This window comes from Mastigoproctus giganteus, chromosome 5 (assembly GCF_048544385.1).
Source record: "Mastigoproctus giganteus isolate SK-2022 chromosome 5, ASM4854438v1, whole genome shotgun sequence".
Lineage (NCBI taxonomy): Eukaryota > Metazoa > Arthropoda > Arachnida > Uropygi > Thelyphonidae > Mastigoproctus > Mastigoproctus giganteus.
In genome coordinates, this window is record NC_143579.1 from 64,158,541 (window position 1) to 64,184,224 (window position 25,684).

The following is a 25,684-nucleotide window of genomic DNA, read 5'->3' on the forward strand; positions in this document are numbered from 1 at the left end:
TGGGCCCCATTACGAATAGCAATAAAAGGATTCAAATCTGCTCTATTATGTAGTCTGCCATCTTGCATTGCAGCAGGTGCTGGAACACCAGTGTTTGATTAACCATTTCTTCTTCTTGTACTATTAAAGATAGAAATTTCTTTATCCATTTCTTCCATTTACTATTTCTTCTTCTTTTTTTTTTTTTTTTTTAACAGCACTGCACTCAGTAATTACTGATATGACAGCTACATATCACATGAACTTGACAGTTCATACTACTGTATGCCATACATTCCTTTAAGCTGCTAAAGGGGCACTCTGCCTCAAAAGCTACTTGTTATATTACTTATTTTAGCAATTTTACTCATTGGCTTTATCAGTAATGTTCTTACTTTATTTTTATTCTGTTTAGTGTTTTATTCTTGTTTATGCAAATACTGTATTTAATTAAAATTTTATTCAAATTTTTGAGTTTGTTGGTTTTGGTTGTCTTAAGCAATCTTCCACAAAATACTAACTGAAGAATTGGTTATTCTGTGATGGTTTGTTCTTCAACATCATGCATTCATTGTTGTGTGGAGTTTTAATTTCTGCTTCAGAGATTTTGGCGGAGACTCTGGAAAAATACTTGACCTGATGAAATAGATATTGGTGCATTTTTTTCCCTCTTTGTTCTTCTTGTTGAGGCCCAATTCTGAGAACAAACTCACAATCCAATAAAAGCAGCAGATTGAAGGGGCAGTCATCAGGTGATCCGTCCTCATCAGTCATTAAATACATACTCGTACGGAATACTTGTTTGTGGAAGATAATAAAAGAAAATAATTCTTATTTTCGATAACATATCCAAAGCTGGTACAATCTTCAAGATTTAATTCAGCCTTTGACATATTCATAAACATTAGCAACTTAGGAAATGGAAATGCTAATTCTAACTTGTTTGAAAGGTTAAATTCCTTAGAAAATGTTAGATAACTAAAAATTTACATTTTAATAAAATTTAGAATGTCAACCTCCCTTACCTCGGCATGGATCATTCTTTACTAAGAATTCATCAAGTGCTACCCAGCCACCTCCAACACGAACCATAACAGTGCTACGAAGAATTCGAACTAAACGAAGCTTTTGAGAGTCTCCAAACTGCAGAACAAATATAATTAACACATAATAAAGTAAATGCCCGATACCTATTCAAAAATGATTAGTCATCTTCTATTAGGAGAGTGATTCAAATGAAAATAGCAAAACTTTTATAAAAAAAATTGTTTAAAAACAACAGGAAGAAAACTAGATTTTAATATTCTTTATAGTACCTATTATTTTTTTACACACTTTCACCTGTTGTGATCCAGTGTGTGAGACCAGCAAAAAGAATTCTTCTTTCGATGAATAGTCATTCATGGAAAGTCTCTTGACTCATAATTTGATGAGGAGTGATGTCATCTAAAAGCCTTTTTCAGTGGACAGAAAAGGCAGAGGCCATTTAGCATCTCTAGTGACCAGGCAAGGTGAGGTACTGTTTCAAATCAAATATTCCTTATCCATTCACAGCATAGAACAAGTGTAAGCATTGTGTTGTAGATATGTTTTAATGCAGCAAAATGCAAAGTCTTAACACTTTGGGAATAGCAACTCCAAAATAAATTATAGACTTGGTGGGTTTGAATTAAAAACTGTAGAGGAAGAAAGGGATCTGGGAGTTATAATATGCACAGATATGAAATTTTCTGAGCAGTGTAAACAGGCAGCCAGGAAAGCCCATGGTTCAAAAAATCATCCATTAGATGATTTATCGAACATTATCATGTAGCGATATGGATGAAGGTGGAATTTTCACTGTTATAAAGAAGCAATCAACTTGTTCCAGCAAGTTGATTGCTGGAACAAGTTGTCCTCACCGGTAGGTAGGTGAGGTTGACAATTTGAATAAATTCAAAGGCCAACTGGATAATTACAGGTATGGAGAGGGAAGCATATAATTTGTATTTTATTTATCTCGTGTGTGTGTGTGTCTGCTTTTTTTAATTTAAATTCTAAATTTTAAAAAAATAGTAAAGAAATCAAGAGAAATTTCTTACCAAGAAATTTCTCTTGATTAAGCGTAAAGAACTTAAGCCTTTCTTGGTGAGTAATTTCTTACCAAGAAAGGCTTAAGTTCTGCAAATTGCAGAATCTGGAGAGTAGGCACTTTTTTTTTTTTTTTCATGAAAACCCCCAAACATGAGAGGTATTAGATCCTATAGTACTTAGAAACGTGCTTGGGTTGGAGGTTGAAAAGACGAAAGAAGATATTTCTTGAATTGAATTTCTGTAGACTGTAATTTTCAGGAAATATGTATGAAGGTTGTTCCAGAAAACGGCAGTTGAATGAATAAATGAGGAAGATGAAAAGTTGGTTCTGTGAGTTTGAAGTTGGACAGCACATGGATGTTGGCTGGTGGCGGCACGTCTTCGGACTGTTTTGAAAGAGAGAGCAGGAATTATAGAAGCAAATTCAGAAGAACAGTGCCCATGGAAGTATCTGTAGAAAAGGCATGCAGCAGAAACAGTATATCTATGAGACAGAGAGTGGAGAGACTCTGTTAGAGAGGAGTCATTAATTAACCTAACTGCCCTCTTCTGAATGGAATCTAGAAGACTGAGAGAGATTTTGGAAGCACCACCCCAGATGTGGGAACAATATTCCATGGTAGGGAGGATTTGCAATTTGTACAGAGTGAACAGCTGTTTGGAAGAAAAGTAACGCCAAGAGCAAAAGAGAAAACCAAGTTTTTTAGATGCAGAAGAAGCAATATTTGTAATGTGCTTGTGCCAAGAGAGATTAGAAGTCAGGGTAATCCCCAAGAGAGAGATATCATTTTGCCTAGATATCGGAGTGTTACCAAAGATAAGCACTGGAGCAGAAGAATCCTTTTTGCAAGATATAAGACAAGACCGAGTTTTAGAAGGATTGAAATCAACTAAGTTGTCTTTGCCCCACTGGAGAATTACCCGGAGATCAGCATTTAAGGAATTGGTAGCAGATATTCGAGAAGTTGAAGCTAAATGAGCAGGGCAAGGTTTCTCAAAATGGAAAGTCGAATGCAATGTGCTATCATCGGCAAAACTATGGATAGGATTTCCAGTCAATGGCAAAAGGTCATTAATATACAAGAGGAAAAGAGTGGGGGGAAAAGAACTGAACCTTGGGAGACACCAGCATTAGTGGAGAAGTTAGAAGACAGAGAGCCATCTACCATCACCCTCAGTGAGCGATCCCAGAGAAAACTGGATAATCAATTACAAAAAACAGTTGGCAAACCATAAGATGGAAGCTTGTTTAGAAGAACATTATGCCAAACACGATCGAAAGTCTTTGAGATGTCAAGAGTAACTGCTTGTGTTTCACTGAACTTTTCCATTGAATTTGTCCATAAATGGGTAACATAAACGGGTTGTTGTTGGGTTTAACGACACATAGGCTACTTGGGCCATATTGTGTCTTCTAATGGTGAATATGAAATAATATCTATATTTTATGATATACAGTAAACCCCCGCTATTCGTGGTATCTGTATTCGCGGTCGCTGATTTAATATAAAATGAAAAAATGTGAATATAAAAAAAATGTGAATTTTAAAGCGCCGTGAACATTTTCCGCCATAAAAAAACATGGGCGTGGCTAAAATTATCTTTCCTGGTCAAAACAGCGCTCAGTGGGTGGGGGGAGAGGGGTAACAAAATCGCGAGCGTGGATGTTTCTCGCTAATCCTTATTCAGTATTTGTTATGCGCTTGTCATGGAAGGTTTCGTCGTTTGCTTTTAATTTATATGCTTATAAATTGAATAAATTTATCAATTTATAAATTGATATGCTTACAAAAGTGATTAATCTACCGTTTTGCAGTGTAAAACAGACTTTTTCGAGGATATTAACGGAAGAAAGTGACTTTATTGTGGACAAGTTCTTTCTAACCCGTACAAAAATATGGCTACGAATAAGAAGGGAAATGTGAAAAGATCAAAGAAGGTGATGACATTAGCGAATAAAATTGAGTTATTAGACAAAATTTCTAATGGTGAAAGTGTCTTCTCAGTGGCAAAACATTATAAAATCAATGAGTCAACGGTACGATCAATCAAGAAATCGGAAGAAAAAATCCGCCGCAGTGTCCGTAAAAACGCGCTAATTGCTTCAAAAATTTGCTCTGTAACTCGCAATGTTAAATTAGAAAAAATGGAAAAAGCTTTAAATCTGTGGATAGAAGACCGAATTCAAAATAAAATTCCGTTAAGTTCACTCATCATTCGTGAAAATGCAAAACTCCTTTATCAACACTTTAAAAAATTTGAAAAATTTGTTTGAAATTTCTAATAAATATTACATTTAATATTAAATTGTTTCTTATTTTCATTTTGATGCCATATGCTTGCATTTAACAATGTACTGTCTATGTACAGTCATATTATGAAGGTACATATAATACATACATAGACAAAATTTTAGACTAGTTTTTCTTATATATTTCGTACTTTGAAACGGAACCCCTTTATTACTATGGGAGCCATAACTCAGTATTCGCGTTTTCGGTATTCGCGGCATTTCTCAGGAACGTAACCCCTGCGAATAGCGGGGGTTTACTGTATTTGTATCCGGTTTAGGAAAGTAAACAGTTCCTTTTTATTAGAATCATCTCCCAGAATCTGCAATAAATTTATTGATGACTGTGTTTTAGCAATTGATTTAAAAGTATCTAAGCGGATGTTCTGAAAGTGGGGACAGTCCACTAACAAATGGCGAATGGTCAGTTGTACTTGACATGATGTACATTGTGGAGCGCTGTCATTAGTTAATAGATACAGGTGAGTGAGATAAGTATGCCCAATCCTGAGCCTTCCTAAAATTGTTTCTTCTCATCTGCTTTTCTGGAAGCAGGAGGGCCACAGCTTTGGTTCTGGTTTTATTTGGTATAATTTGTTTCCTGGATAACCTCTCCAGATTAATGACCAGCTATTGTAACATGCTTTATGGATGATATGTTTATAATCAGTATATGGGCTTCGAAAAGTCTGCAAACGAGTAGTATCTGGTTGCTTGGCTGCAAGGTCTGCTCCTGCTATCCCAGAATGACCTGGAATCCAGCAGAATGTCACAGTTTGGTTTGACTCATTACACACAAGTGGATTTGTTTTATTACAGGGTGACAGGAGTTGGTATTACTATTTATGGCAGAGACAGCACTGAGCGAGTCAGTGTATATTATGGCAGACGAAATTAGAAGTTGAGTAATATGACCTAGAGCCAAGTTAATAGCATAAAGCTCAGCAGTGAAGATACTGCATTCTACAGGTAATGAGACAGAAGTGCTGAAAGATGGAAAGATCACCGCAGCGCCTACTTGGGTCTCAGTTTTCGATCCATCTGTATAGATCTTACAGGCCTGTGAATTAGAAGCAGAGTGAGCTTCATGTAACTGTGCAATATTGAAGGGACACAAGGTGTTCTTTCCCCACTGTTGGAAATAGTCATTGTAAATTGCAGGGATATTTGTCCACGGTGGATCAGGCGGTGTTATGTCCTGATATATATTGTCGATTGCAATATTCCACGTTTGAGTTAGTTCTTTAAGTCTAAGTGCAGCAGGTCTGTTTTCATTTGGTTTACTGTTGTAAAATGAGTCCCATTCGGTATTGTACAGACATCTCCAATTCGGGTGGGAGGGAAGACTGCGGATTTTTGCGGCATATATTAAAAGCAATGTTTTCCTCCGAAGATGTCAGGGAGGTTCGTGGGCTTCAATGTAAAGGCTCTGGACTGGGGAGGTTCTGAAAGCCCCTAGAGAAACTCGAAGGGCACTGTGCTGGATGGTATTTAATCGTTCTAAAGTACTCTTCCTCGCAGAGTCATACACTGGAGAACCGTAGTCCAAACAGGATCTGATGACAGCTCTATAAATATGGATAAGCGTATGCCGATCAGTGCCCCAAGACATGGATGACACACACCGAAGGATATTCAATTTCTTCAAGCAAATGGTACGAAGATAGGCCACATGTGCTTGAAAGTTCAGTTTTCTATCTAGTATCAGGCCAAGAAAGCGGACAGTGTTAACCAGAGGAACCGACACATTTTTTATCTTTAACTCAGGATCAGGATGAAATGACCGGAGTTTGCAGAAATGAGTGGTAGTGGATTTCTGTTCAGCAAGATGGTATCCATTGCGTAAAGTCCACGATTCTATTCTGTTTAGAGTAATTTGTAACTGTCTTTCGATAGTATTCATATTTTGTGATTGGCACGATATGGTGAGGTCATCTGCATACATATATACTTCAATAGTTTTTGGAAGATCTTCCAATATATTGTTGACCCTAATTGCGAATAGGGTTGGACTCAGTATGGAACCCTGTGGGACACCCTCTTCTTGAATATGAGATGTTGATAGGAAGTTTTTATATGTGACTTGAAAGGTACGTAACTTTAAAAAGTTCTGAATAATTTGAGGGAGATAGCCTCTCAACCCTAACTGATGCATATCTGTGATTGTTTGTTTCGGGATTTATTAGGCACATCGGCAACTATGGCCATAGTGCGCCAGCATCTCTGTGATAATACCATGATGCCATGTGGTGTCGAATGCTTTCTGAATATCCAGGTTAACCATAAGTAAATGTTGTCTCCTGATGAAGGCGTTACGTATGTTGGATTCAATTTTGATAAGTAAATCTAGGGTGAACCTGTTTTTGCGGAAGCCACATCGGTGATCTGAAAGCAGATTTTCGGAGTCTAGAATTCAGGTGAGTCTCTTATGCACCATCCTTTCGAAGATCTTGTCCAAACAGCTTGTCAATGATATTGGTTTGTAATTTTGAACTAGAGAGGTATCTTTTCCCGGTTTTGGTATTGCACAAATATGGGAATGACGCCATGAGAGAGGATATGTGTTTTCTGAGAAGATCCTGTTATAAAATAGCAATAGTGTGTACAGATCAGCTTCACACAGATGTTTAAGCATTCTGTAGTGAATGCCGTCTGGTCCTGCTGCACTGTTTGGAGATTTACTCAAGGATTCTTTGAGTTCAGCTATAGTAAAGGGCTGGTTATATGGAAGTGGGAGATTAGTTGAAAAATTAAATTTTTTACGTTCTTCATTAGTTTTAATTCTCTGAAAAGCAGTCACATAAGTGGTTGAGGCGGAAGTATTATAGAAAGATTCTGCTAAAGCATTTGCGATGTCAGTAGGAGAAGATAGGTCCTGCCCACTGTATTATTGGAGACTGTAACGGTAGAAATTTTCCATTGAGAGCTTGTATTTTTTTCCAGATAATCCGAGTGTCAGTATTTTTGTTAATAGTTGAGGCGAACTTAATCCAGGAGTCATGTTTTGCTTTTTTCCTAATTTGTCTTGCTTTGGCTCTCAGTTTTTTGAAAACTATAAGGTTAGCGGTAGTGGGGAATTTGCGAAATTGGTTCCAAGCACGGTTTTTTTCTACTTTCGCTATGGTACAATCTTGATTCCACCACTGGTTTTGGTGTACCCGCTTGCTCTGGTTGGATTTTGGAATAGAAATTTTGGCTGCTGATAATATATGGCTGGTAATGTGTTCGGTTACGTCATCAATATGTTGTTGTTGTACATACTGTTTGTTTAGTAGGACACAAGTACAGTAGTTTTTCCAGTCTGCTTTGTGGAAATTCCAAGATATACGGGCCTTGGGGCACGATACGACCTGTGTTTGAATTGAGCTGATGATGGGAAAATGGTCACTGTGGAATGGATCATTCAACACCAACCATTCCATACTTGGAAAAAGAGATGCTGAACAGATAGATAAGTCTATGGCAGATGTTGTACCTGTAGGTAATTAAACATAAGTTGGAGAGCCAGTGTTTAATACAGTCAGATTATGGTTATCTAGGAATGTTTCAATTAATTGGCCTCTCTTATCCATGATGGAAGATCCCCATAATGGATGGTGACCGTTGAAATTGCCGAGCAAACAGACGATGTGGCAATTGTGTGATAAGATTGTCAAGTTCAGTCTGGGAGCAAGGATAATTCGGTGGGATATAAATGGATGCAAGCGTTAACGATATTCCCATTGCTATCCGAACTGCTACAACTTCTAAAGAGGTTTGTAGTTGGAGATGTCTTGACGGTATGTTAGTTCTGATAAGAATAGCCACCCCACCACGAGCAGGAGTGTCAGAATCCCTGTCTTGCCTAAACATAGAATAATTTTTAATTTTCAGAGAAACTTGTGGTGATAAAAAGGTTTCCTGTAAACATACACCTATTGCTTTAGTTTGTATGAGTAAATCATTCAAGTCATCTATATTACTGCGTAATCCTCTACAGTTCCATTGAAGGAATTTATTCATTTGTTGGATTTATTGGAGGAAGATTGATCTGACTGTTTTTTCTGGGAAGGTTTCTGTCTGCTTAGCTTTGATTTTTCATTTCTGGGAAAGGTTGGGCGTCCTGTATCCATGGTATCATTAGCATGTAACTCTAGTACTGTCTCTTCATCCTCTGACTGAACCTCCATTTCCATGTTGCTAATCCTTGGTTTCGCTTTCTTCTGGTTTTCAATATTAGCTGATTTTGTTGTTTCTGGCAAGGTTGAGATAGCATCAGTTGGGATGCTGATTGGGGTGTTGCTGGTCTCACTGACTGTAGTTTTCTTATTGTAAGTTAACGCAGTTTTGGCCCAGGCGGCAAAGGAAATATTCGGTTCGATGGAGACATCTGTTTGGGTTGCAGCTGAGCGGATATTTTTTGTGACCGATGCATATGATCGGCTAGGCATGGTTAGCATTATTTTCTTTCTTGCTTCAGGGTATGTGACTTTATGCTCCACTTTATACTTCTGGATTTTTCTCCCTGTTTTCCAAAGGTCACACGCTTTAGAAAATGCAGGATGGCTTCCTTTACAGTTTGGGCAAGTGGGAGTGGAATCTGAACAGTCTCCTTGGAGCCACAAATAGGACACACAGCATGCAGTCTGTGCATGGCCGTACTTCTGGCACTTAAAGCAGTGAATGGGATTCGGGATGTAAGGTCGAATCTTGCAGTTTAAGTAACCAGCTTTGACAGAAGATGGAAGATTCGGAGAGCTGAATGTCAAAATAATGGACTAGTCGGAATTAGGTTGCCATCTTTTTTGGTCATTATTCTCCGAGTATGTGTCACCTTTTGTTCGCTAAGTTCTTGTACAATTTCTTCTTCAGAAACAGTTAGTAAGTCCCATTCACTGATAACGCCTTTAGACGTGTTCGGGGTGTTATGGGGTGTAACTGACACTGAGATATTGTTGAATGTTGTTAAATTTAACAATTTTTCTGAATGAGATGTTTTTGAAGTTTCAATTAAAAAGGTCTCCGGATTGAAGATGCTTAACCATTTTAGGGGATCCAACAACCGATTCTAAACATTTCTGTATTAGAAACGGCGATAACCTGCCTACAGGTTGTGTGGTTAATGAATGCATTATTAGAAATGCTGGCATATCTGCACTCTGTTTTCCAGTCTGTTGTCTCTTCGGACGATTCAAGTCATGCTCTGAATCAGAGTTGACAGGTCTGGAACCCGTGGGCTCTAGCGGTGGATATGCATCACAATCCATCGTTGCTCCTTTCAGCCCTGGAAAAGGGAATTCCTTCTCCCCGGTTACCGACCCCGCCACGTGGAGGCAGGAGCGGTGCCAACCAGTGACCAAGCGATCAGCAGAAGAGAGCAGTACGTTGCTAGCGATAGCAGTGACGTTGCAAGCGGGGTTAGCAGTAACGTTGCTAGCGGTGAAGCAGTGACGTTGCTAGCGGTGAAGCAGTGACGTTGCTCAGCGAGGGAAGCAGTGACGTTGCGAGCGGTGGAGGGATTATTTAAGCACTAGTACTCGCCCTAGGAAAATCGCTAGAAAATCGCACTAGAAAGATTGCTTGGCACTCGGGGCCACATAAACGGGTAACAACTTGAGCAGATGGAAGGTTTCTAGGTAGTTTAAGATTGATTTCTCCATTACTTTAGAAAGAGTAGAAGTAATTGCAATGGGATGATAACTGAATGGGAGGGATTTGTCACCCTTTTTAGGAACTGGCTGGATATGAGCAAATTTCCAAGCAGATGGAAAAACACCTTTGGAATAAGAAAGTGAAAAAAGGCAGCAAAGAACAGGAGTAAGTTCAGGAGCACAGGTTTTGAGAACAAGTGGAGAAATACCATCAGGACCTGTTGCTTTCTTAGCATCAAGATTCGTCAAAATCCTTCTGACGGAAGACCACAGGAGGCATTGAATGGAGCATGTTGGGATTGGTGGGAGGTGTTTTACCAAGATCATTAATACATGAGTTGGAAGAAAAATTTGATGCTAGCAGGTCAGCTTTATCCTCGGCTCAAATGAGAACAGAACCATCTGCTTTTGACAGAGGTGGGAGCACAGATGGGCAAAAGTTGCGACCAGTAGCTTTGGCAAGAGACCAGAATGCTCGGCTACGATTAGGACAAGAAGCAAGTTTTCTACTCTTACCCTGTTAAAAATTTAGTTTGGACTGATTAATAACAGCTTTACAATTGTTGCGAGCTTTGGTGTAGGCAGAAAATGAAACTGAAGAATCGGTTTGGTTTGGATTTTTTATTGGCGCATTAGCAACTAAGGCTATAATGTGCCAAGACCAGGTAATATATAAAAATTTAAGTTTTCAGTGACCTAATTAGTTAGGTCGTAATATCAAGATATATAATAACAAATGTATAAAAGATAAATCAATAAAGAAATAACAATAACATGTAAATTTTAAATACAAGTACAAACGTTTACGGACGGCCTCCGTAGCTGAGTGGGCAGGAGCGGGAGTGCAGTAGCACACGCTCTTTGAGTAGACCGGAGTTCAAGCCCCTGACTGCTGAATACGGTCGATCTGCAACCCGTACTGGACCAGCGTGGCAGATTATGGTCCATTTCCCTCAACGTGAATTGTTGAGGAAGCTTCCATCCTGCAGTGGGTTGATAATGGCTGCACTTTACTTTTTTTTTTACTTTACAAACGTTTATTGATTTTAAATAGATAAAAACAGCAAACACATTGTCATTGTCGGATAAAATCTGACTGAGTGTATACGGCTCATTCACATGATTAAAAGCAGTAAAACGGATATTGCTAAAATCTGTACAGTGAATTAAAATGTGTCTGATTGATAAAATTGTGTCACAGAACTCGCACATAGGAGGATTAGCCCTCAGCAAATAAGAATATGCCAAATGACTATGTCCTATGCAGGTCCGGGCAAGAACAACTTCCTCCTTAAGATTCCTGTGCAGACTGGACTGCCACGGTTCAATTACAGGCTTTATACAATATAATTTATTCATAATCTATCTATTCCATGAATTCTGCCATTTGGAGTATTGTATTATTTGACTGTAGTCCATATAGGGGACTGACAGGCAGTGATTATTATTGGGAATGGCTGATTTGGCTGCGGTGTCAGCCAAATCATTTCCTCTAATCCCAATATGGCTGGGAATCCAGCAGTAGCTGATACCATATTCATGTTCATGGAGAGAGTGAATCTTCTGCTGAATGCAAGACAGAACTGGATGAGAATTATATCTCACAATTATTAAAACCTGTAACACGTTGAGAGAGTCGAAATATAAAATGAACCGTTGGTACTGGCATTTACTAATGTGATCCAAAGTAATCTATAGTGTGCAGCTCTGCAGTAAATATGCTGCATTCAGATAGAATCTGCTCCGATGTAGTGGTGTCTGTAAAGACAGCAGCAGATCCTACATATGATTCCGACTTCGAGCTGTCTGTGTGAACTGCCGCAAAGGGGTCACTGGTAGAGGTGAAAGTGATTCTTGCACTGCTATTGAAATGAGCAGCAGCCTGGAAAATAAGATGCAGGATATTTCAGAGACTGCTGGGAGTCATTGCAGTACAAGAAAACACATGGGCTGTGTTAGGGTAGCTAAGAATAGGAACAGGTGCATGTATACTTGCGTGTACACCAATACTAGGAGTTTGGTAAATAAATTTGATGAATTTGAGGTATTGCTCAAAACATCAAAGGCAGATATAGATGGGATATCAGAGACGAGGTGTCACACAGATATAAGGAATGCAGAACTGGAATTTGGGGAGTACAATGTGTACAGAAAGGATAGACAGGATAGGAAGGGAGGAGGGTTATGCGATTAATTAAGAAACACACAAAATCCAAGGAAGTGAAGCCAGTCGACATCGCTGGCCAGTGCAGTGTCGAGTCAGTTTGGTGTGACATAAGCATTGGGAGATCAAAATTGAGAGTAGGAGTGTGCTATAGGATTGTGGATTTATTGGATGATTGTTTTTTACATCAGCATGTTCGGGAGGCAACTAGAGGGAGTAATACTCTTGATCTGATTATCAGTAGTGAATCTTCATGCATTTAGAATCTGCAGATAAAGGAACCACTAGGTGGCAGTGATCGCAGTGTGCTGAAGTGGGATTTACTCAAAGAAGTAACTACCAACAGGGGTAAAGGGAAGGGGTTTTGCTTTCGTAAAGGCGACTACGATGGTCTGAGACAGTATTTAAATTCTATACAGTGTGACCAACTGATGATGTTACCAACAGCAAATTCAAAATGAGAAGCAGTCAAAGAACTTATCTTGGAAGCTACTAGACTTTACATACCAACTAAGAAATATTGTTCAAGGTTTAGGCCTAAATGGATGTCAGATGAACTAATGAGACATATGGCAGAGAATAAAAATGCATGGGATGCATAGAAATTAATGGATGACACGGAAGCCTATAATAGATATAAGCTGGTCTGTAACCAAGTCACAAAGGAGATGAGGCAGGCAAAGGCAGATTATGAGAAATCCTTGGCAAAGGATGCAAAGAAAAACAGAAAAGAGTTCTTTACCTATGTAAACTCTAGAAGGAAAAGGATGAATCAGATTGGTCCAATGGATATTGATGGTTCAACAGTTGAGGATTCTGCTCAGGTGGCTAACAAACTAAACGAGTATTTTGCATCTACATTCACACGTGAGCAGTTATTCAGGAAGGGTTATTCAGCTAGATGATTTTGTAATAACTGAGAGGAAATTGTTGAGGATTAACATAAAAAAGGCACCTGGGGTGGAATAGGATCTATCCAGTTATATTAAAGGAGGCAGCAAAGGAAGTAAGCAAACCCTTAGCCATAATTATGAGAGATTCTTTGGACTCAGGGGAGGTACCCATAGACTGGAGATATGCAAATGTGACCCCAATTCACAAAGGAGGATCAAAGGCTGACAAGTAATTATAGACCTGTGAGTTTAACTTCTGTTCCAGGAAAATTAATGGAGGCACTAGTTAAAGAAGCACAGCAGGATCATCTAGACAAGACTTCAGTTATAGCTCGGACACAGCATGGTTTTGTTAAGGGGAAGTCTTGCCTGACCAATTTGATTGGATACAATGATGCAGTCACAAAAGAACTGGATGCAGGGAATAACTTTGATATTATATATTTGGATCTTAGAAAGGCTTTTGATACTGTTGCACATGGAAGACTGCTGCACAAATTGGAGCAGTGTGGCATTGGAGGCAAATTTCTGCTATGGATAAAGGGATGGTTGAGGGGGAGAAGACAGAAAGTGGTAATCAATGGAAATTGCTCATCATGGACTAATGTTATTAGTGGAGTCCCTCAGGGTTCAGTGTTGCGTCCATTATTGTATTCTGTATTTATAAATGATATTAATGATGGTATATCAAGCTTAATGTCCAAGTTTGCAGATGATACAAAGGTTGGCAGGGTTGTTAAGGACACTACTGATGTTATTCTGCTGCAACAGGATCTGGAAAGGTTGAGCAGATGGGCTGAGAGGTGGCAAATGAAGTTTAACAGTGACAAATGTAAAGTACTACATATGGGAAACAGCAACGTATCAACTCTGTGGTACTACACTGACAGTGGTAGAGTGAAAAGAACCTGGGGGTTATTGTGCAGGCAGATATGAAGTTCTCTGAGCAGTGCAGACAGGCTGCATGAGTAGCTCATGGTGTCTTTCTCAATGATATACTGGAATTTTTCTAGCATGGATAAGGAGGTGATTTTTCCCTTGTATAAGGCAATGGTCAGGCCACACCTAGAGTACTGTATACAGGTCTGGAGGCCTCATTTCAAGAAGGATGTAGAGCTGTTGGAACGAGTACAGAGAGGGGCAACAAGATTAGTGAATGGAACAAAGGGTTGCTCTTATGAAGAAAGGCTTAAGTTTTGCAAATTACAGTGTCTGGAGACTAGGCACCAGCGAGGTGATCTGATAGAGGTGTATGAAGCGTTGAATGGTTTGAGCATGCTCAATGCCGATAGGATTCTTCCTCTTGCTCAGAATAATCACTTGAGAGGGTATAAATTCAGATTGAGGAAAGACAGATGTAGGATAAATGTGCGGAAATTTGCCTTTAGCCAGCAGATAGTTGGATGGTGGAACAGACTTCCATCCCTTGTTGTGGAAGTTGATAGCCTAAATAAATTTGAGGTTCAGCTGGACAGGTATTTCGAACGAACGGAGGGGTGAAGTGGAAGTTTTTTTTTTTTTTTTTTGGCTGATGCTGCATAAGCTTGCTTTCTTGCATCATATGCCTCTACTAATGCTAATGCTAAGTCAGAATGTTCAGCTCAGTGTGCTGAATAAAGCTGCAGGTAGACAGATGGAGTGTCCAACTTTCCCCAATTTTTAAGGAAGAAGTCACATGCTGGAACGCGAGCATGCCAGGGTGGAAGGGGTTGCTTTGGCGTTTGGGCAAGCTTGTCTACCTTGCTTTTAAGTTCTTTGAGTAGCTCTTGGAGACGAATACCAAAAGGACGATTCGCAGTCTTACAGGTGTTGTACAAATTTTCCCATTGTGGCTCATTTTCTCAGTCTGGCAGGGATTACAGTTTTAAAGCATAATTTAGAGACAACTGCTTACGTCAAAGAGATAACGGGGGTTCGTTTGCTTCGACGTATAAGCTCTGGACAGGAGATGTCCGAAATGCTCCAATAGCGATACGGAGAGCCTGATGATGTACAGGATCCAGCCATCGAAGTACACTGTCTCTGGTTGAATTGTATACCAGGGACCCGTAATCTAATCTGGATTGTACAAGTGCATGGTAAATGAGTAGTAGAGTGCATCGGTCCGCACCCCAAGATGTAGAAGAGAGAGAGAGAGAGAGAGAGAGAGAGAGAGAGAGAGAGAGAGAGAGAGCAGAGAATATTCAGGCATCTTGTGCACTTTGTACGGAGTTGACGGATGTGAGCCAGAAAGGTCAGCTTTTTATCAAATACGAGTCCCAAGAATTTTGTGTCTGCCGCTACTGGAATAGCATTTTCTCCAAGCATTAATTCAGGTTCAGGATGAAGATTATGCTTACGACAAAAGTGTACGCAAGCGGTCTTCTGAGCCGAGAACCTGAATCCATTAGACAGTGCCCAGGAATTTAGGCGATCAATGGCTTTTTGCAGTTGTCTTTCAATAACCCTCATGTTGCATGAATGACAAAATATGCTAAAGTCATCAACATAAGAGGGCACTATTTACAGTTGGAGGAAGTTGTTCTGTGATAGAATTTACTTTGATGGCAAAAAGCTTGACACTTAATTCTGATCCTTGTGGTATTCCCTCCTCTTGACAGAAGGGACGAGAGAGTGAGGATCCTACGTGAACTTGGAAAGATCGATTGGCTAAAAAATTTTTTAATAAAAATTGAGATGCCCTCTAAGACCAAGGCTATGCAAATCTTTTAAGATTCCAAATCTCCAAGTTGTGTCATACGCTTTCTCCATGTCAAAGAATACAGACACTAAATGTTCACGTTTTAGGAAAGCATCCCGGATGGATGTTTCCAATCTAATAAGATGATCCAGAGTGGACCGGTTCCTTCAGAAGCCACACTGAATGTTAGAGAGAAGGTCATTTGATTCTAAATACCACATTAAACGAAAATTAACCATTCTCTCTAGGATTTTGCACAGACAGCTAGTCAGAGCAATAGGACGATAATTAGTAGTGACTTTAGGATCCTTTCCGGGCTTAGCAAAGTCAAGAACGATTGCCTTGCGCCAGGAATCCGAAAACTGCCCTTCAATAAAGATTCTATTATATAGAAGGGGCAGGTGATCCATAGATTTTGGTGAAAGATGCTTAATCATTTCATAATGGATGCCATCTGGTCCAACAGAACTTGCCTTGGAAAGAATGAGAGCTCTTTTCAGTTCCTGTATAGTAAATAGCCCGTTGTAGTTGTAGAGGGGAACAGGTATCCTGTGTGTTATCAGACACTCAGTCTAAAACACTGATGGATCCAGTATCTTTCTTTTACAGAAGATTTAGGAGAGGTCCGGTTGGCCTGCCTCCCTAAACTCCACTCATTCCCACCTTCTCAATGGTAAGCCCTGTTAAGTCACTTAGGTGGCAACGAACGTGTAGAGTGGTTCTCTTCAAGACGCCTGGTCAGCGTGAAGACAAAAAGACCAAACCCTCCAGCATATGACAGCACGACAAAACAAATGGCCCTCAGTCCCCAGCGGCTTTCACTCTCCCTCTTACGGCAGCGAGAGGATCAGAGTGGAAGCAGAAGGTGCTAAGAATCTCTGGGTACGACCAGGCTGCCATGCACAGAAACTGAACTTAGCCTGTTACAATGTAAGATCACTCATTGGTGAAGACAGGATATTAGAGCTGGAAAAGGAATTAGAAAATGTGAATTGGAATATCATCGGTTTGGCTGAAACAAGAAGAAATGAATCACTTATAAGTTTATCAAGTGGAAATCTGCTGTACACCAATGGAAACAGTGAAAGAAGTGAAGGTGGAGTTGAGTTTCTGGTCCGTAAAGATTTAAAAAACAACATTTTGGAATTCAAAAGTACATCGCCAAGGGTGTCAAGACTAATACTCAGGATTTCTAAGAGGTACAAACTAAAGGTTATAATGATTTATGCACCAACATCAAGCCATGATGATGAAGAGGTTGAAGAAATGTACACCGAAATTGAGTCTTCTAGGTGAGTAGAAAACCCACTACACTATTATTATGGGGGACTTCAATGCTAAGATTGGAAAAAGACAAAACAGTGCAGAAAGGGGAACTATAGGAAATCTTGGAATTGGTGAAAGAAATGAAAGAGGCGAAAGACTTGTGGAATTTGCAGAATCTCAAGGATTGTCAGTAATGAACAGTTTTTTGAAGAAAAGGGTGAACAGAAAGTGGACATGGAAGAGTCCAAATGGATTAACAACTAATGAAATTGACTTCATCCTCACTAACAGAAGATATATTGTGAATGATGTTACCGTCCTAAATAAGGTAAATGTTGGAAGTGATCACAGAATGGTAAGATGTACACTTGATATAGATGTAGGAAAGGAAAAAACTGACTCGAGTAAATAATACAAAGGTCTTTGAGATAACAGAAGAGGAGAAAAAGCAGTATGTACTGGAACTTAAGAACAAGTTTGAGCTTCTGCAGACTGCTCAGGACCAAGATATCGACGACGAATATTACAACTTTCTGAAAGTGATAAAGCCCAAGAAATCTATAGGGAAAAAGAAATCCAAAGAAGAAAAAATTAGTCTTCCTGATGAGGTAGAACGTGCATTGAAGAAAATGAAGAATCAGAAAGCCCCGGGATAAGATGAAGTTACTGTAGAGTTGTTAAAATTGGGAAGAAGAGATATAACACAAAAACTGGCAAGGCTCTTCACAAAGTGCATTAGAAAAGGCGTGACGCCTAAGCAGTGCAATAATGCAGTCATAGTTTTGCTGCATAAGAAAGGAGATAAATCAGAAATTGGAAATTATAGACCAATTAGCTTGTTATCCCACATCTACAAGTTGTCCACAAGGGTCATTACTAACAGATTAGAAAGAATACTTGATGAGAATTAACCGAAAGAGCAAGCTGGCTTTAGGACAGGATTCTCAACTATGGATCGCCTTCACGTAATATCACAGCTAATGGGGAAAACAAATGAATATAAAACACCATTATGCCTGGCATTTGTGGATTATGAAAAGGCATTTGACTCCATACAGCATAAGGCAATGTTTTGGGCACTGGAAAGACAAGGCATAGATACCCCACATATTATGATTTTGAAGAAAATATATGAGAATGCTACCTCCTTTATTAGACTAGACAAAGACAGTAGGAAATTTAAAATTGAGAAATGAGTTCGACAAGGAGACACAATATCTCTGAAGGTCATAAGACCTTCAGAGATATTGTGTTCTCTGTGGGCATAAGCCACGATCCCAAAGAATTAGAGGAAAATCTTAATCAGTTATGCACAGTTAGTAAGGATTCCCAATATAATTCGTTCCATTCTTCACTGTGTACTTCTCAGCTTCTCTTCCATTCTTTTGGTGAGTGTCCAAGTTTCACTTCGATAAGTCATGGTGGGGAGTATACATTGTGTCATTAATTTACGTTTCAGACAAACTGGGATATTGCGCTTCAGTATGTGACTATATTTCCTGAATGCTATCCATCCAAAATTTATTCTTCTCTTGACTTCCAGCCAAGAGAATTAGAAGAGAAACACATGGATTAGGAAGCAAACTCAAGTAAAGGACATTCTTATCAAAACTAAAGAACTAAAATGGTTTTGGGCAGGACACATAGCTCGAAGACATGATGACAGATGGACTAAGAAAATAACAGAATGGTACCGAAGAGGAGATAGAAGAAAACCTGGAAGACAAAGGCAGAGATGGATAGATGAAATTTATGAGTTTGTGGGTAGTAAATGGATGGCCAGTGCTCAAAACAGAAGGAACTGGAAAGTTGTTGGAGAGGCCTTCATCCTGCAGTGGATTGAAAATGGATGATGATGTACGGATAAAAGGTCTTAGACTTAAAATTAAGTGCCTGTTTTTTGATTTTATGTTTCAGGACCAGGAACTCTGGGGAATACGAAGTTGTCGCAGAGATGAGAGAAAATGTTTCCCCAAGAGAATTGGCTATTGCAGTTGGATCTGCAATAGTGCATCCATTATAATCTAGGATTGAAGAAGCGTGGGATGTATATTTTCCCTTCATTTTCCAGATTTTGTCCCAGACCAACAGTATTAGTGGACTGAGTAATTGATGAAGTAAAACAGATCCACGATTCTTTTTGACTCTGACGGCAGATGTTTTGGCTCGTGCACGTTTAAAGGCTATAAGATTGGCCATGGTGGGATATCGGTGGAATATCCCACAGGCTTTGTTTTGTGTCTTTTTTTCTGCCGTGCATTGTGAATTCCACCATGGTTTGGGAAATGGTGGAAACCAGGCAGATGTTTTTGGAATTGCATTCGCAGCTGCTTGGACGATATTTTCTGTGATGTACGTGACTGCATCATTGACAGGCTCCTGACTGACAGCACTAAGGTCAAAATTTGCCTGTTGTTGGAAGGCAGTCCAGTCAGCCTGAGCAGTCTTCCACCGTGGTAACCTGAAACAGACAGACACGGTCTCCCACTATGTAACAAGGTTATCACAGGGAAATGATCACTTCCATATGGGTTCTCCTCCACTTCCCAACTGAGTGAAGGGAGTAAAGAAGGGGAGCAGATAGAAAGATCAATGGCAGAAAACGTACGGGTAGGCATGTGGAAGAAGGTGTTTGTTCCAATATTTAGAAGGGAGAGGTCATTGTTATTTAGCATATGGTCTATGACTCGTCCCCTTACATTGATGCTAGCACTACCGCACAGGGTATTATGTCCATTGATATCCCAAGAAGTAAGAAAGTGGAAGGCAACTGCATTACAAGATCATCAAGGGAGATGTCTTCCTGGGAGATGTCAGTGCCAGGTGGCAAATAAATTGAGCACACGGTTAATAAAAATCCCACTGTAAGGCGAATTGCAACAGCTGTATGCTGGTTGTAATTAGTAAGGGCTGAACTGGGGTCTGGTTGCCCACAAGGATAGCCACTCCTCCATGCGCAGGACCATCTGCAATTCTGTCCTTATGAAAAAATGTAATGTTATGCATGGTAGGGTCTTCATTTGCCTTTAGATAAGTCTCCTGGAAGCAAAAGCAAACTGACTCGTGCTTTTGCAGGAGGGCCTTGATGTCATCAGTATTTCACCGGAATCCACGACAATTTCATTGTAGGAATTTAGCCATTATTTTGGCATGGTGGGTCCATCAGGCGGCTTCCGAGGTGCTGAGGGCTTATTTTTGTCAGTCATGGATTTATCGTTTATGGGGAAGTATGGACGTTGTCCCGTATCCATTTCTTCCTTCGCAAAGAGTTCCAAGACTGATTCGTTCGGTACCTCCTTAACCTCTGCATCCATTGTTTCTGATATTACGGGTGGCTCTTCTGATCTTTTTGGCTTTTCTTTACCACTTGGTTTTGGTAGTGGTGGAGAACTAGGAGGTACGGATATAGGAGTAGCAACTGGCTGTGTTTTTTTGGTGGGCTTTTCTGAACTCAATAAATAGCGTGAAATCGGAGTAAATGACTCTCAAGGTGGTACACGGTCACCTCAGTTTGTGTACCGATAGTGCACTTAGCAGAAACCTTCTGGGCATAAGAAGGTTTCTCGCTATTTATTGGTTGGATACGTTTTCTGGCTTCTGGGTAGGAGATATTCAGCTGTGTTTTTAATTTTTGGATTTCTTTTTCATCCTTCCACCACTGGCATGCTCTAGAATAGGTGGCGTGCTCTCCTTGGCAGTTGACACAGGTCAGTTTTGAAGCTGAACATTCCTTGCCCTCGTGGTCTTTAGCACCACATCGAGCACAGGCAGGGTTACCACGACAAGATGTTTGTGAGTGGCCGTATTTTGGGCATCTAAAACACATCAGTGGGTTTGGAATGTAAATCCTCACTGAGCAGTTTAGATAGCCTGCCATGATGGAACTTGGAGGCCGTGGGGTGTTGAATGTGAGGATAAGAACTCGGGTAGGGACAAGATTCTCATCCTTTCATACTGATATTCTCTTGACAGCTGTCACTCCTTGGTATTTTAATTCAAAGCAGATCTCTTCTTCACAGATATGAAGAAGGTCCCACTCTGATATAACACCTCGTGAAGAATTCAGAGTTTTGTGGGGGGGTTATGGTGATAGGTATTCCCCCAATGGATGTAGAGTTCTGGATTTTTCCTGCTTGTTTTGTGGTGGAAGCTTCAACCAAAAGGTCGCCAGAACGCAGTCTTTTTACAGATTTAGGTGATCCTGACAGCCCTTCTAATCCTTTCTGGATAAAGAAGGGTGATATCTTTCGAATTGACTGCTCTCCGGTGGAATGGAGAATGAGGAAAAGCGGTGTCACTGATGGTGGTGTATGCTCAGTTCTGGCTCTTTTTACAGAGGTGTTTTCTGTGTTATGATCTTGATTACGTAGGGGCCTTGTTAAGGCCCCAGAAGAATTAGAATTTATAATACTCATAGGAGTAAGATAAAAATTTCCGATGCCCTAACTAGTTGGTTGGTTGGTTTTGATTTTATTGGCGCATTAGCAACTAAGGCTATAATGGGTCATATATAAAAAATTTATATATGACCCATATATAAAAGGTCATATATAAAAAATTTTAAACTTTCAGTGACCTAATGAGTTAGGTCACTATGTCAAAATATATAACAAATGTATAAAAGGTATAAAAGATAAATCAATAGAAAATCACAATAAAATGTAAATTTTATATACGAGCAAAAACGTTTATTGATTTTAAAAAGCTGAAAACAGCAGACACATGGTCATTGTCGGATAAAATCTGACTGCGTGTATAAGGATGCTCTAAGTACCTCACCCACTATGGAGCCGAACGAGGGGACGCCCACTCGTGAACTAGCAGGTACTGCATACACAAATGTGACGCAAAGTTCGCTTAGGAGCACCATACCCACGTTTCCAATAAGCCTTGATCCCGTCCCAGGACCATAGGGAGGGAGATTTATTGGAACGCATTTGACCCAAGCAGTAAGAACCACCCGCCGACTGAGCCCAGTTGGGCCAGTCCAGGACAACCCGTCTTGTCGAAGCAGGGGTCAAAGTGGTGTATCAAGGCTGGCGACCCTCAACCACAAGTATCCCCCTTTCCGAGTTTCCATTGGTCGCAGCGCACTACTGTACACGCTGGATTCCAATGATGTAACCCTGGAACCAAGGTATGGGTGTTAGATCCATGCAATGCTAATCTGGAAGGCCAGCAGCATCGCTGGGAGGTCCCCTCACCACATACAGGTGCCCACGTCGAGGGGAAAGAATCGGTACCAAGCCAAGTACGATATGCAACATTCGTCTCTTGAGCAGCCATAGCACATTTGGAAAACCAAGGTTTAGATAAAAGATGAGATTTTAAAGTGGAGTGTGGGATAAAGGATTATATTCCTACAAGAATAATTTCACTGACAAGATCTGAGCAAACATTGACATTAGAAGTTTTGAAACAGTAATCCGACCAAGGAAAAGAAGAAAAGAAATCTCGCAGGTCATCCCATTTTGCATTCTTGTAATATCAAACAATACGAGGTTGGGAATAGCCATGAGATAAAGGCTCCATTGGAGAAGAGACAATCACTAAGTTATGATCTGAGGTGCCTAAAGGACCATTCACTTTGATCGTGTACTTAGAAGGGTTGTTTGTGAGAAAAAGATCAAGCGTGTTGGCTGTATGGTTAGGAATTGTCCGGTATTCTTGTAGGTAAATGATTTGTTATTTGTTATTTGGTTTTTTAGGAGCATTAGCAACTAAGGCCATATTGCTCCGGGATATGCGGTGGTCATTCCTTGACCTTTCCGCATCCTCCGTATTTGGTGGTGACGGGCTCGAACCCCGGTCTAATCAAGAAGCGTGTGCTACGCACTGCTGCTCCTTCCCACCTGGCTACGGAGGCGCCTTTGTAGGTAAATGAACAATCTGTGCAAAGTCATTAGTAATTGCAAAAGCCTCAGCATCGTTGGTGTGACTAGAAAGCGGAAGCCAGCTGGAGTAGTAAACATTAAAATCACCAAGGAAAATTACCTCACTGTTAGGAAAGTTGGACTGCAGAAAGTCAAGTTGCAAAGAGAGGAAGTCAAAGAGCTCCAAGTGATATTACTGTTCTCCCAAGTGGAGTTGGGAGAACAGTAGAGACAACAGATGAATTTGACACAATGAGGTAGAGAGATTTTAAGCCAGAGAAGATCGAAAAGAGGAGATTCCAAATTAACAAGAGTCTGACAGGGAATATTGGGAAGTACATAAGCACAAGTACTACCTTTGAGGCGAAAGGAATCATACAGCAAATAGGTAGGGCAACTGAGATGAGCAGTAGTCGAATCAACCGTAACTCAGATTCTGTCAAAAAAAAAGTACATGGGGTTTGGCAGACTGCAAGTGGAAATGGACATGGTTCAGATTAGAATTGAGACCTCGTATATTTGTGAAATGAACTAGGAAGTGTTTGGGAGGTTTAGATCTTTTCATAGATAAGCTTACTCTATTATACAAGATTATGCAAGATTATACACTAGCTGATCCGGAAGCTTCCTAGAGTTACCAATAGGTTCAGTCCGGTGTACTAACTAGTGGCCGACCTGCAAACACCGTTTTAGAGCTGTATCCTTGAAATGTAAGGAACATTGGATCTCGCCACGACGTTCATCATAACCTCAAAAGTCATCAATCGTACTGCATGGTGGAAGAGATGGGGAAGGGTTGACCGGAACTTAGCTCTGGAGACTAAACATGGGTTCCACCACTTTAAGCCTCCAATAAGCAAAGTGGTGGTATTGCACTGGTTGATGAGAGTCATCTACCACCTAGTACTGTCTGGTAACACGGAGGGGCAGCATTCCTCCTTGTGGTGTGGGCGCCACCTCGACCCCTGCTTACGTTGGTTCACACCTGGGTGGTCTTCCATCGTGTGCTTGTGCATGGAGGTTATACCCAGGATTACTAACAGTCCCACCATTGTGAAGGTGCAAGCAGAGGATTCCATCTGCTTGAAGTGATGGAACATGAGTTCCATCACTTCAAGCCTCCAATAAGCAAAGTGGTGGTATTGCACCAGTTGATGAGAGTCATCTACCACCTAGTATTGCCTGGTAATACAGAGGGGCAGCACACCTTGACCCCTGCATACAATGGTTCACAACTGGATGGTCACCCACCGTGTGCTTGTGCATGGAGGTTATACCCAGGATTACTAACAGTCCCACCACCTTGAAGATGCAAGTAGAGGATTTGGTTCTCAGAGACCGTCAGGACTTTGGTGAAATTGGGTCCACTTGAATTGAATGTCACCAGAATATCAGTTCCATCAGTGTTTTAGACAACCAGGTAACAAGTACAGCTTGTCTGGCATATCTGTGAGAATGTCTGTGACAACCTCAAGGACTTGTGAGGTGATCTGATTGAGTTGAGGCCTTGAATGGTTTGAGCAAGCTCAATGCTGATGAGATTCTTCCTCTTGCTCAGATTATGCACTTGAGGGGGCATAAATTCTAATTGAGTAAAGACAGTTGTAGAATTAATGTGTGGAAATTTGCCTTTATCTGGCAGGTGGTTGATTGCTTGAACAAACTTCCGTCTGTCATTGTGAAAGTTGATAGCTTAAATAAATTCAAGGACAAACTGGACAAACTTTTAGAGGAATGGAGAAGTGAAATGGGGGATTTTTTTTTTGGCTGACACTGTATAAGCTTGCTTTCTTGCATCATATGTCTCTACTAATGCTAATCACAGAAATGAAAATAAAATTTTACTTTTATGTACAGAAATCAAATTTATATCATATTATTATGTAAATAACATTTTAGAAATCATTATTTTTATACTATTCAGAAAATTTTATCTAGAAAATTTTAAAATTAAAAAGAAAAACAACATTACAGTCTCAATATAATTTACCTGGCAAAAATATATAAGTTATTATAAACACTTGATAAGCATTATTAACCATCCAGCTAATCAAAGGCCATATAATGATTTGAACTGGAATACAATTACTACTGATTCAAACAAAGATTTTTATGCTGTAAAAGATCACACTCTGTATGGATATAGGGGCCTCATATATAATTTTAATAATATTCATTAAGTGTAATGGGAATAAATAATTTTCATTTTAAAAATTATAGATGAAGCCTTCATTTTTGTTAAAATAACAAACTAAAATCTTACTCTGTATTTTCCTTCCCCAACTTGATATACTTTGAAGCGATGAACACAGGTACACTTGGCAACCTGACGTTGAACTTCATCTTGGATTTTTTCAGCTTCTGTCTTAGGTCGACCCTAAAAATGATAAATCCATGAAATAACCAAACCTTTTACAGAATTGACATGACAGAATGCAATTTTTATGATAATAAATAAATGAAATGATTCATTCAAAAAAATAAAATGCAATACATTATTAGAAATTACCAGTCCATCAAGTCTCCTGTGACTTTTTTGTTATTATTTTACATTATTACATTTCAAAATATATGTAGAATTTTACAACAATGTTTCTGAGAATTATGATGAAAGTGAATGAGATGCAACAACTTTGATTACTAATTTTTATTATTCTACTTAATATTATAAAACGATTTCTAATAGCAGAAAAATGGTTAAGGATGATATAGTTTACTGTGAGTAGGGTATAACAGACAGACTGAGGAGATCCTCACCTGTTATGAAGTAAAAATGGGTACGATGTGTGTGTTATGAGGGTTTAACGGTGCATAAGCTACTGTGGCTATAATGTAC

At 39.8% G+C, this 25,684-nt stretch overlaps 1 protein-coding gene across 7 annotated transcripts in view; it reads right to left on the reverse strand.

Moving 5' to 3' along the window:
• The window catches only part of LOC150085455 (uncharacterized), a 1,845,429-nt gene that overhangs the window by 151,550 nt on the left and 1,668,195 nt on the right, over window positions 1–25,684 (reverse strand). For all 7 annotated transcript variants that reach the window (XM_090374043.1, XM_090374041.1, XM_090374042.1 and 4 more), the window contains 2 exons: window positions 25,112–25,225; window positions 1,005–1,122 (listed from right to left, as the gene is read on the reverse strand). In XM_090374043.1, the coding sequence (XP_090230169.1) occupies window positions 1,005–1,122; window positions 25,112–25,225 (232 nt within the window). The remainder of the gene's footprint in view (window positions 1–1,004; window positions 1,123–25,111; window positions 25,226–25,684) is intronic.